The sequence below is a fragment of the Trematomus bernacchii genome, unplaced genomic scaffold (genome assembly GCF_902827165.1).
Source record: "Trematomus bernacchii unplaced genomic scaffold, fTreBer1.1, whole genome shotgun sequence".
Lineage (NCBI taxonomy): Eukaryota > Metazoa > Chordata > Actinopteri > Perciformes > Nototheniidae > Trematomus > Trematomus bernacchii.
In genome coordinates, this window is record NW_022987728.1 from 1,413,425 (window position 1) to 1,426,199 (window position 12,775).

At 40.1% G+C, this 12,775-nt stretch overlaps 1 protein-coding gene across 1 annotated transcript in view; it reads left to right on the forward strand.

The window, feature by feature from the left end:
* Positions 1-10,319, forward strand: part of LOC117494618 (solute carrier family 12 member 6-like) — a 50,646-nt gene extending 40,327 nt beyond the window's left edge. The window contains 10 exon segments of the mRNA XM_034145552.1: positions 9-161; positions 384-465; positions 468-581; positions 1,019-1,188; positions 1,986-2,117; positions 3,959-4,066; positions 6,323-6,382; positions 8,444-8,718; positions 8,805-8,938; positions 10,150-10,319. Of these exon segments, the coding sequence (XP_034001443.1) occupies positions 9-161; positions 384-465; positions 468-581; positions 1,019-1,188; positions 1,986-2,117; positions 3,959-4,066; positions 6,323-6,382; positions 8,444-8,718; positions 8,805-8,938; positions 10,150-10,241 (1,320 nt within the window). The 3' untranslated portion in view covers positions 10,242-10,319.
* Positions 10,320-12,775: the final 2,456 nt, after the last annotated feature.

The following is a 12,775-nucleotide window of genomic DNA, read 5'->3' on the forward strand; positions in this document are numbered from 1 at the left end:
CAGGTCTGGTGTTACTGAAGCTGGACGAGGACGCCCACGTTAAGTCTCCTCGCCTGCTGACGTTCGCCAGCCAGCTGAAGGCGGGGAAAGGTCTGACCATCGTCGGCACCGTCGTCTCCGGAAACTTCCTGCAGAATTACGGAGAGGCTCTCGCTGCCGAGCAGTGGGAGTTTGGTTTAAGATACGAGAATATCTGTTAGTTAAAACATATTCTTGTGAATGTGTTCCGATAAAAGCAATTTACTTATTACAGATGTGTTATTGTTGTCTCAGATTAATTTAGGATAACATTTGTACAATACAAATATTATCTTTATTACTTTATTAAATATAACAAAAGACAAACTTTGTCCGTGAATCATGTCCTTCACATATGTCCTGTTCAGACGCTGAAGCACCTGATGGATAAGGAGCGGGTGAAGGGCTTCTGTCAGTGCATCGTGGCCCAGAAGCCCCGGGAAGGCATCATCACATGATCCAGTCCAGTGGGCTCGGAGGAATGAAGCCCAACACGGTGGTGATGGGCTGGCCTCACGCCTGGAGGCAGAGCGAGGACCCTCAGGCCTGGAAGACCTTCATCAGTGAGTGGAGGGAACATGTTTGAAATGTCAAAGAAAAGAGGGTTTTGCTAGGGCTGCCCTCGACTAAAGATTTTCTAGTCGTCAATTAAGGCGATTAGTCGACCAATCGTCGCACTTTTATGATATATTATGATTATTATTATATATTTTTTTTTCTCCCAAAATGGTTTCAGTTTCAAAGAGCGTTATTATAACAGATGGTACGTTGTGCTTCACATAAAATATAAAATAAAACTGTAATAATGAACCTTTGAAATGTAAATGAAATGTAGTTAAATTGTCTACTAATTGACTAATGAAAAATTAGTCGACAAATACTTTTTCCGCCGACTAACGTTTAGTCTGCTAATTGGGGCAGCCCTGGTTTTTTCTCTCCCTGAGCTTGGAGTTGAGCTTCTCAGTTTCTCATCCTAACCGCGCCCCCTCTCTTCCCTCAGACACGGTGCGGGTCACCACAGCAGCCCACCTGGCCCTGCTGGTGCCCAAAAACATCTCCCTGTTCCCCAACAACAGCGAGCCCTGCAGCGAGGGGTACATCGACGTGTGGTGGATCGTCCACGACGGGGGGATGCTGATGCTGCTGCCCTTCCTGCTGCGCCAGCACAAGGTAGCATCTGTGGTTACATACACTTTAAAACAGGGGTGTCTTATTGTGTGCTAGCATCTGGAAATGCAGTATCCTGATTGCTGTTAGGGGCAGAACGGATTTATTAATGAACAGTAGCTACGATGTGCTGAGATACAAAATCACTGTCAACTCAAATTTAGGATTTTGGTGCCGTTTTACAAATGAACAATGCATAATGTTTAGTCAACAATCCAGATCCAATGTTTGAAATGTATATACCAGGTTAAGGGGAATCTAGATTTGTTATCAATTTGGTTAATGTAGAATTAACCATTCAGTAATTTGACTAAGTGACATCCCTCATTTGACTTCAAGCTCACACATATCAGCTACTGTGTTGAACATAAGCTATCACATTTTTCTTGGTTCAGCCTTATAAACAAAAGTGTAAAGAAAAAAACAGGGGTGTCTAACACTTCACGCCGGCGGGCAAAGAATATAAAATACAATAACATTTGGTGTAATTGTTGGATATTTGCTTTCAATTGTTTGCCCGAGACTTCTGCTTTCAGACGTAGTTATTTATGAAGTTATTACCAGAACTGATAATAATCCAATGCAGAGCCAATAATGTAATATAATACATTATTTAATATTATTATATATTCATATATGTATATTTAAATAGTCTTAAAGTTACAACCGGCCCTTTGAGTGCAACCAGAATGCTCATGTGGCCCGTGATGAAATTGAGTTTGACACCCCTGCTTTAAAATGTCCCTCCTTTAGTGGAAATATTGCTAAATGTGTTAAATATTCTGTCCTCTGGTCCTCAGGTGTGGCGTAAGTGTGGGATGAGGATCTTCACCGTGGCCCAAATGGAGGATAACTCCATCCAGATGAAGAAGGATCTGGCAACCTTCCTGTATCACCTCCGCATCGAGGCTGAGGTGGAAGTGGTTGAGATGGTACGCTGGCGTGGTTAATCAGGACATTTTTACTCACTTAAATAATAGTATAAACATAAGTTTCCCTTCACTGTGAATGTGCAAGAAAACCAGAGTGTAGAGATGGAAAAATGGGTAATAATATGAATAATCTGCAGACATATGAGTTCCATCGAGTCCCGTGGTTTCAGCTCTTGTTACCTGACTGCAAAATACACAAAGCATGACAATAGTTGTACACCTGTAGACACAACAGTCCAGTCATGTATTTCACTTCTTTTAGAGCTTCTCGCCTTTTTGAGGTGCTTTTAACCTGTTAAGCAACATCTTGCAACATCTTGCAAGAAACAGCCCTCAGGCGCAAGAAACAGCGTCTGAGGGCTTCTTAACATTTAACAAACTATGAATGTGTCATACCCACCTAACGGGAAGAAACTCAGCTAACTGACGATATGAACTATTTTTACCTAAACAAAACACAAGTCTAACCCCGAGCCTCTGAATTAGCACTAAGCGAAAGGGTGCTAACGCACTTATCACATAACTCACGGTAGAAATATTGTAGACTTCATCGGATCTGCACCAACCAGATTCCACAGATTCCAATGGTCTAAGTATCATCACTGTGCGACCAAAACTCTCGTCAGCGAAAGCCAGCAAAGACAACACACAACTTCACTTTACGTAGCCAAAGCGGCAAATACTTCTTACCTTTGCTGTTGTCTGATCTAAAGTTGTGTTCAATGGCATTACAACGCATATAAACTGCTGAAGGTTAATCCATAGGTTAATCCAATGTGTCTGTGTCACTTTGAAATGATTACTGATAATCAATCATAACATTTTTGTCAATAAACTGATTTTTCAGTTTTCAGAGCGTAACATAGCTTTCGGTTTGGGCAAGCTGCGTGCGCATCACTCTCACTCCTCAATGGTAACGTGTGGCTGGATTTAGGAACTTCCCCTCAATTCTATTGGCTCTAACGGTTCAAAAGAGGTGTCAATCATCAAAATTGACCAATGGGTTCCAGAGATATGGCAAATAAACCCAAATGACCCCAGAAGTGTTTTTTTTTTTGCTAAACCTCTCTAAAAAGGTCAAATGTCACTTGTTTTGCATCAATCTTCATACAGGGTACTTATTATATGTGTACTTTGGATTCCTAAAGCTTTTAGTCTACCATCCATCCAAGGGTAGTTTTCACTATAAGTAAAAAAAGAATCTTTGGACGGACACTATAATTTACATTTTTTTACATATGTTCAATCTGAATTTCTTTAAAATAAAAAACATCTATATTGATTCTGACTTTTCTACATCCAACTCACAGGTTTATCATTACTTTGAGAAAAAAGATTATTAATGTAACCCTTTTAGAAGTGAAGAAGTTATAGTCATTGTCCTGGGCATTGGGTCATTTTCGAGCCTGAGACCTGAAAAACAGGCTCAGGGCTCAACAGGTTAATGTGTAGATAATAGTGTTTTTTAATTTTTATTCAAACCATGTTTTTTAGACATTTTAACCTGTATGTGTCTGAATACTTTTTATAAAATCTCCTTAAATAAAATGTATATTAATTGAGGTTCCTATTCTTGCAGTTAATGGTACTGTCATGACTCAAGAGAACTAATGAAGCAGCCAGTGTGTAAAAAATGAAAATAAAAGCTTTTAATACTTGAGTTAAAAAAAGACTAATTTGATTTTCAAGACATTTACACATTGTCCAAAACAGAAAATCTATAAGATGTAGGAATTTACTCAAGTTACAAATCTGCGATGTTTATCGGTACAAATACAAATCTGAGACATTTCCTTTTAACGGTTAAAGAATAAAGTTTTTATGATTTCACTCTCTCTCAGCATGACAGTGACATCAGTGCGTACACCTACGAGAGGACTCTGATGATGGAGCAGAGATCTCAGATGCTCCGGCAGATGAGACTGTCCAAATCTGACCGGGAGAGAGAGGTAAGATGAGCTCACAATCACATTTATATCCTTTTATTTAAAAAAAGGAAAAGAAAAAGGGTGTAGATGTGCATGTAAACAGTCAAAGCAAGATTGTGTCCACCAGTAACACGATGTATTGAGTGATTCTTCATCAGTATTTGGGTCATTATTAAAGGTCCCCTATTACACTGTTTTTCATCAATATATTATAGGTCTCAGATATATACAGAACATGTCTCTGATTGGCTGAAACACCAAACAGATCATTGCAGCATCCCATAATCCCCTCTGTTTCAGCCCTGGTTCAAAAGAGCTGATTCTCTGTTGCCCCTTCACACCAACGCGGTTCGCGTTCTAGCTCCGTGCTAGAGCTTTTCTGGTTCGGAACCGGTTTTTCTTTTCAGCCCCCGTTTTTGTTCACACGCCCAGAGCCCGACTGGGCTTCACAACGCCGTTATGAAAGTTTCTCTGGTATAAAATGGGTGATGTTAGCATAGCAACCGAAGCTAAACTGACTATCTTGACTACTTGTTGCTATCCTATTGTGCATAAGCCGTTTTCTACAGGCACATTTACCGGCGTATTTTTCATTATGATTCTACTTGTGATAGTCGGACATGACAACCTGTGCAGCCCATGTATTGATTCCATCCGATAGCTGCTATAATAACAACAACAAAACGTCTGCCTGCCTCTCCACAATGATCAATAACAGCGAACGGATGGTCAAAGTAAGGTACAAATAAACAGAATCACACGAAGCCTGGTTAGTGTTGCCTGACTTTATAAAGTGTGTGGTTGCGTTCTAGTCACTTTGCTCAGCACTACTGCTTGTTACAACTTTCATTTGCCGTACTCGCCATAAACTGTTATTGCTCAGGTTGATCCCGCCCCTGCCCTGCCCCCGCCGCCGACGTATGCGGTTCTTGCTTCTAGACCGACAATTTTTTGGTGCTTGAAAAGCACCGGGTTTCGGAGCTTAGAGCCGGCTCCGCTGCGGTGTGAACAGAAAGAAACTGTGCTTTTCAGGCTCTGGCTCCGCATCGGCCCTGGAACCGCGTTCCCATGTCTTTTACTTTAGATGAAAATAAGGAGCCCCTCCCACGCCCCTCTGAGAGATATTTGGTTAAAAGAACACAATGGTGCTCTAGGAGGAGATTCAGGTGATAAGGTGGGGGGGGGGGGTTACCTTGGTTGCTGATTGGCTAATGGTTACACAAGAAAACACATCATTATGACATCATAAAGTGGCCAAAATCTGATCAGCTCATTTTCAGACAGGTTTTTATAGAAATGGATCAGGACAAAAAGAGAGAGAATCTTTGTTCCTGAAACTTTCAGAGTCTCTTTACACAGAGGGGACACATGCTGATGTAGAAGAGACATGAAGAAGAGGGGACACGTGTTGATGTAGAAGAGACATGAAGAAGAGGGGACACATGTTGATGTAGAAGAGACATGAAGAAGAGGGGACACATGTTGATGTAGAAGAGACATGAAGAAGAGGGGACACATGGTGATGTAGAAGAGACATGAAGAAGAGGGGACACATGTTGATGTAGAAGAGACATGAAGAAGAGGGGACACATGTTGATGTAGAAGAGACATGAAGAAGAGGGGACACATGTTGATGAAGAAGAGGGGACACATGTTGATGAAGAAGAGACATGGAGAAGAGGGGACACATGTTGATGTAGAAGACATGAGAAGAGGGGACACATGTTGATGTAGAAGAGACATGAAGAAGAGGGGACACATGTTGATGTAGAAGAGACATGAAGAAGAGGGGACACATGTTGATGTAGAAGAGACATGAAGAAGAGGGGACACATGTTGATGTAGAAGAGACATGAAGAGAGGGGGACACATGTTGATGTAGAAGAGACATGAAGAAGAGGGGACACATGTTGATGAAGAAGAGACATGAAGAAGAGGGGACACATGTTGATGTAGAAGAGACATGAAGAAGAGGGGACACATGTTGATGTAGAAGAGACATGAAGAAGAAGGGGACACATGTTGATGTAGAAGAGACATGAAGAAGAGGGGACACATGTTGATGTAGAAGAGACATGAAGAAGAGGGGACACATGTTGATGTAGAAGAGACATGAAGAAGAGGGGACACATGGTGATGTAGAAGAGACATGAAGAAGAGGGGACACATGTTGATGTGGCATGAAAAAGTGGATTTTGCATAATAGGTGACCTTTAACAGTTGTGTGCACGGTTTGCCATCTGATGTGTTTGTGATTGTCGTGCATCATTTTATCAGGGACACCCTGGTAGCAGCAGCAGCAGTAGGACGGAGGCAGGTGGAGCTGCGAGGTCTCAGGTGAGGTCAGTGGCCAGCGGGAGGTCATCAGTCTCATTACATAAAGGGATTCAGGCAGTTTTACGATAGTGTTTTCATCATAGAATATCTGTTAAAGAAACTCACTATATTCTTGTAAATGTGTTCAGATAAAAGCAATTTACTATATTCCAGATTTTGTATTGTTATCTCAGATTAATTTAGGCATATACAAAATAAATTAAGTAATTTTCTTTGATATTATTGTTATTGTTATCCATGATTTCAAAATAAAAGATGCTACAGACAGATTAAAGCAGGAAGGTCTTGATTTTAAGAATTAAAACAGGTCTTAGGACTTATCTTAATTAATCACATCACATATTAGCCTGCCATACAATGTTCAAATACACTGGTTGACTGCTGCTATCAATACTGTCATGTGTCATATCACTTGTCTCCAAAAGCTGTGTATACTTTCTATTAATGTTCTTTCTATTATTTATTATATACGTTGTTGCTTTCCTTGTATTGCAAATGACTAAGTTTCCCCTCAAATGTTATATACAGCTCTTATAGGAGGTTATATCAGCTAAATAATTAAACATTGTTACAGAGAAATGACCTTATAGCCGGTCATACCAGGTCATGTTTCCCCGGAGGACACACGGTACAGACGTGATTCTTTATTAAATAACAGGTTTATTATTAAAGTTCATCTCCTTTGCACACTGGTCTCCTCAGAGGGACCGCTGGAGTTTTGATGAAGTAAGTTTAATGTTAGTAAAGCAGTAGGTGTGTTTTAATCATTTAGATTCAAATGAAGAGGTCTCCTTGATCCCATAGTTTTAGATCAGTGAGAGAATAAGAGTCTGCTTGTTTTATGCAACCTTTTAAATCGATAAACCAATGCTATTATAAGTATTAATGTACATTTAGGTAGCATAGTGAATAGGAGAAGTGTCTTAAACCAAGACACTGAATTTATACATATTTTTTCCACTTTATACATTTACATTTTTTAACCAACATCAAATAGACATAGTCTGTATGTTGGCTACACAGTGTGTTAAAGACTGTCCTTAATATGCATTTACACATTAGCCGTACATATTCAGTTAAAACCTTAAATGTCTTTATTGAAGCACAAGGGTTCAACTCTAACTTCAAATCCTCGTTCATCTGACGTTTTCTGTTCTTAAATGTTTTTATCTGAAGGATTTAATTAAGAATTTGTCCGATAATGAAGTGAATATATGCTGATTTGGGTCAAAAATATATTTTTATTATCAAAGTTAACTTTATTGTCAGTCTTTCAGTTTGTGTGTACAGACAGAGACATCGAAATACCCACAATCCCGAATACAAAATAAAAAATATGTATATACCTATATATATATATATATATACACAATCAACAGACACATTTATGCATATGCACACATTAGGACATAAAATAACAGTCACATATATACAAAATAACAGTCACATATATATACTAATATATCTATATCATTAATATGCCTTTCTGTAAATTGGTTTCATTATACACCCTTTTCAATACTCACTTCTTCTTAATATTATTCTTCAGACGTGTCCCTGTAGCTTTCCTCTGGTGTTCCTGATGGAGTACAGCAGCCTGTGTTTCCTGTTAGAAAGTTAGTTATCCTTTTGTTGAGAGGAGAGAGAGGAGAAGGAGAACAGAGAGAGAGGAGAAGGGAGAACAGAAATGTAGAAGAATAAAAAACTGAGATGATATAGCAAAGGTTTACTACTCCCTGTAAAGAAACTGTGATAAGAAGGTGTGTGTGTGTGTGTGTGGTGTGTGTGTGTGGGTGTTGTGTGTGTGTGTGTGTGTGTGTGTGTGTGTGTGTGTGGGTGTGTGTGTGTGTGTGTGTGGTGTGTGTGTGTGGTGTGTGTGTGTGTGTGTGTGGGTGGTGTGTGTTGTGTTGTGTGTGTGTGTGTGTGTGGTGTGTGTGTGTGTGTGGGTGTGTGTGTGTGTGTGTGTGTGGTGTTGTGTGTGTGTGTGTGTGTGGTTGTTGTGTGTGTGTGTGTGTGTGTGTGTGTGTGTGTGTGTGTGTGTGTGTGTGTGTGTGTGTTCAGGCTCAGGTGGTGAAAGACAGAAACTCCATGCTGCGTCTGACGAGCATCGGATCGGACGATGACGACGATACTGACGGAGGAGAGAGAGAAAGGGCCTCAAACGCTGGAGGAAATGGAGGAGAAAGAGAAGGAGGAAGAGGAGGAGGAAGAGGAAGCACCGAACATCACCGCAGAGTTCAGATGACCTGGACCAAAGAGAAGAGCTCTCAGTACAGAGCAGCTCACTCAGGATGCTCCACTCCAGAGGGATTCAGAGACATGCTCAGCATGAGGCCGTGAGTGCGGAAAACACTCACACATTCAGCCATTTTTGTAGTTCTTTTAAACACGTTGTTAAGTGTGTGTCTCGTCTTGTTTGCAGGGATCACTCTAACGTCAGGCGGATGCACACCGCGGTGAAACTCAACGAGGTCATCGTCAATAAATCCCACGATGCACGGCTGGTCCTGCTCAACATGCCGGGGCCGCCCAGGAACACGGACGGAGACGAGAACTGTATCCTTAAAATCTGAGGGGTTTTCTGATAGTTTAGGATATTTAAGATGCTTATACTTCATCAGGTGGGGTTGTTTGATGGTTTGTGGCTTCAGAAACTTGATGAATGTTCAAGATCCAAGGCTTTTATTGTCATTTGTACAGAGCTTCAGTGTAGATATGTCAATTCAAATCTTAGGCTCCTCCAACAGTGCAACACAATAAAACAGATAATATAGTGCAAGGAGAGTCTATATACAAGTAATTGGAATATGATATATTAGATACATAATTTGTAAGTTGCAAACCGATAAATGTTAGGAACACAGACGGAGACGAGAACTGTTTCCTTCAGGGGTTTTCTGTTAGTTAAGGATATTAGATATTCAAGATGCCTTTTCTTCATCAGAAGTGTTTGTTTGATGGTTTAAAAGCTTCAGAAACCTCATGATTGTCCGACAACTCTCAAAACTTTTCAGAAAAATCTGACATATCCGCCCATCAGAGTTTGAATCTCTCTCTCTAGCCATGTTTTTAAAACAAACATTGAGAACTGTATCCTTCAAATCTGAGGGGTTCTCAGTTAGTAACATATATTAGATATTTAAGATGCCTTTTCTTCATCAGAAGTGTTTGTTGGAGGGTTTAAAAGCTTCAGAAACGTGATGAATGTCCAACAATCTGACATTTCCAGCCACCAGTGTTTGAATGTCTCTCTCTTGCCATGGTTTTTAACAATCAAACATGAAAGTAAGCAGAAAATATTGTGATAAACTGAAACTAGACTCTAACAATATTGGATGGTTAAAAAAAAGTACATTCATTCAAGTTTTACTTATTTAGCTATCGGAAAAGGGAACTGCATTTATTTCAGACTTAGTTGACACTTCAGGGCGCGATTGCTTCATGATGAATTATTTAGTTTTCCCATCTTGTAGAATTAAATCAGAAGCACATGATTTAAATGTTGTATTAATTCAAATACCGGTAGAAATTTAAACTAAAAAATATTAAACCAAAAACCCTCTGAAAATTCAAAACGAAAATAACATTGTCTCTCGCTCTGTTGTTATTGTTGATAAAACTATTACTGTCATTCTTGTGACTAACCGAGTGTGACACCATGAGTTTCCTCCAGGAGACACTGCGCTATAATACGAATATTTACCTAACATTTGACCCCTTCTTACTCCACGATCATCAGCCTTATCACTCCTTAACTTTGGGACCAGACATGGAGTTCCTGGAGGTCCTGACAGAAGGGCTGGAGCGCGTCCTATTGGTCAGAGGAGGAGGAGGTGAAGTCATCACCATCTACTCCTGATTGGACGAAACTAAGGAAGCGATAAAGACGCAGCCAATCACATAGAAGCGACTGAAGGGGGAGACGATGGGGGGGGGGGGGGGGGGGGGGGGGGGGGGCAAAAGGAGAGACTCTCATTGGCTGTCAGCCCCCCGAAACCTTTTCCTTTCATCCTTAGGGTTTCCATTCCACTTATGTCAAGCTACAGAAATGCCAACACAATTCCACGATCGAAGAAAAATAATAAAAGTGATCAGCCGTGTGTAAGTGTGTGTGTGTGCGTGTAAGTGTGTGTGTGTGGTGTGTGTGTGTTGTCCACCTGTGGGGGGTGCGGTCTGTTGGAGAAGGGGACCAGTGTTGTGTTTTTTTTGGTGGCGGTGGACAAGCGAATGAGAGGAGATGCAGCGAAATGACGAGACTCAGGGTGTCTTTTTGTACAGAATGTATTTTGGATGTGTTTGAGAGTAGGCCGAGTGTCTGGATTTTTTTTTTTTGTCTCCTTGAGGACACAGTGAATTTTATTATAATACCACATGAACAGGAAGTGAGGAGCCTCAGTGAAGCATCAGTGTGTCCTTACTTGGAAGTGTAACATTTCTCCTATCAATAATGGCCTATTTTCTTTGCATAACCACTATATATGCACAGACCTCAGAATACATTTTTTCGTACATATTTGTTCTATCAAAGCTCGTTTTCACCAGGGTAAGAAAGTGGAAAAATAAAAGACTCAACCAATGCTATTTTGACTTATCAAGTAAAGAAATTGAGTCAAAAAAAAGCCAGAATTATGACTTAATATGTCAAAAGTCATAGTTGTGAGAGACAAAATTACAACTCAGTATTGGCCTTTTTATTTAATATCTGACATATTAAGAAAGACATGAGCTATTATTATGACTTTTCACCTCATCATTTTTTAGTTTTCTCAGTTAAAATGAGCTTATTTTCTCTTCTCCATAACCTCATGACGACAGATGTCAGAAAGACATTTATCAGGTGGCACATATCCTAATATGAACAGCAGCTGTGTGCCTCTGCTAACGACAAGGATGGAAAATAGGAATTGTCACTGTCACTTGGAGGTGTGTGTGTGTGTGTGTGTGTGTGTGTGTGTGTGTGTGTGTGTGTGGGTGTGTGTGTGTTGTGTGTGTGTGTGTGTGTGGGTGTGTGTGGTGTGTGTGTGTGTGGTGTGTGTGTGTGTGTGTGTGTGTGTGTGTGTGTGTGTGTGGGTGTGTGTGGTGTGTGTGTGTGTGTGTTGTGTGTGTGGGTGTGTGTGTGTGTGTGTGTGTGTGTGTGTGTGTGTGTGTGTGTGTGTGTGTGTGTGTGTGGTGTTGTGTGGTGTGGCTTAAGTTAGGAACTGTAAACTGGAGGTGTGTGTGTGATTCCACTTAATGCTTCTTTTTTTTTTACAGTGTTATCGTGCAGGGATTCTTTTATGTTCATAGTTTCTTTTCCTAAACGTTTTTTTTTTGTACATAAAGACAAAAAAAGATCCCAAGTTTTATCTTTTTTTAATTACATTAATATAAAAAATGGAATCATAAAAAATATGCTTGAAAAAATACGGAAAGAAATAAAGCAATTTTGAAAGAAACTTCCCCGACTGACTGATGGTGCTTTTGTTTCATCACATTGTAAGGATTATATTATAAAATGCCAATAGGCCTATATATAATGTGTTTTTACTGGCTGATATTTGTGCTGCAACTCCTACCATAAAATAATGTCATAGCACTGTAATAATGATCTCTTACTTAATATTAATGTATGTAATTTAAAGTTTTCTTTGTGAAGACGAAAGAACAATAATCAACTAGAGAATGCAATTCCTGAAGAAATTGCTAGTGGAAATGCTTTATGCTGAAAAGGTGATGCTGAACTGCTATGCTGAAATGTAATGTGTAAGAAGAAAATGAAGAATTTAGATTGAAATGATACATGAACACTGGGGGCTTGAATGTGTGATGAGAGAAGAAAAGAAAGTAAAAAGGCTTGGAAAAGCAGCAGAATATTCTAACTGCAAACTTTTGAACTAACTTGATGGCGAGTGATCTGTCGCCATGGCAATGGCATTTGATGACACCCCATAATACGCTTAAATGTGTCGATGGCTGCATCTTTACCAAACCTGTGAAGGCTGAGCATTTTCACTGAAGTTATGAGAAAAGCGTGTTTCATGGCGAGCCTTGTGTTACCATGGCAACGGCATTTGAAGAAATCTCAAAACTGTCACGTAGATGTCATCACGGCTGGACTGTTAGCACACGTGAAGTTTCAGCACTTTTTTACGATTTTCATAGGAGTTATAGCAATATCGGAGTTATAGCAATATCGTGTTTTACAGCGAGGGATGCGTTGTGAGGAAAACTCCCTAATGGCACATAGACATGTTGAAGGCTGGACCATTAGCCATCATCTGAAGTCTGGTGCTGTTTTGACAATTTTCATATGAGTTACGACAACATCGTGTTTTATGGCAAGGGATGCGTTTCCATGGAAACGGCATATGATGACAACCCATAATTGACATGTAGCCCTTGAGGGCCGGACCA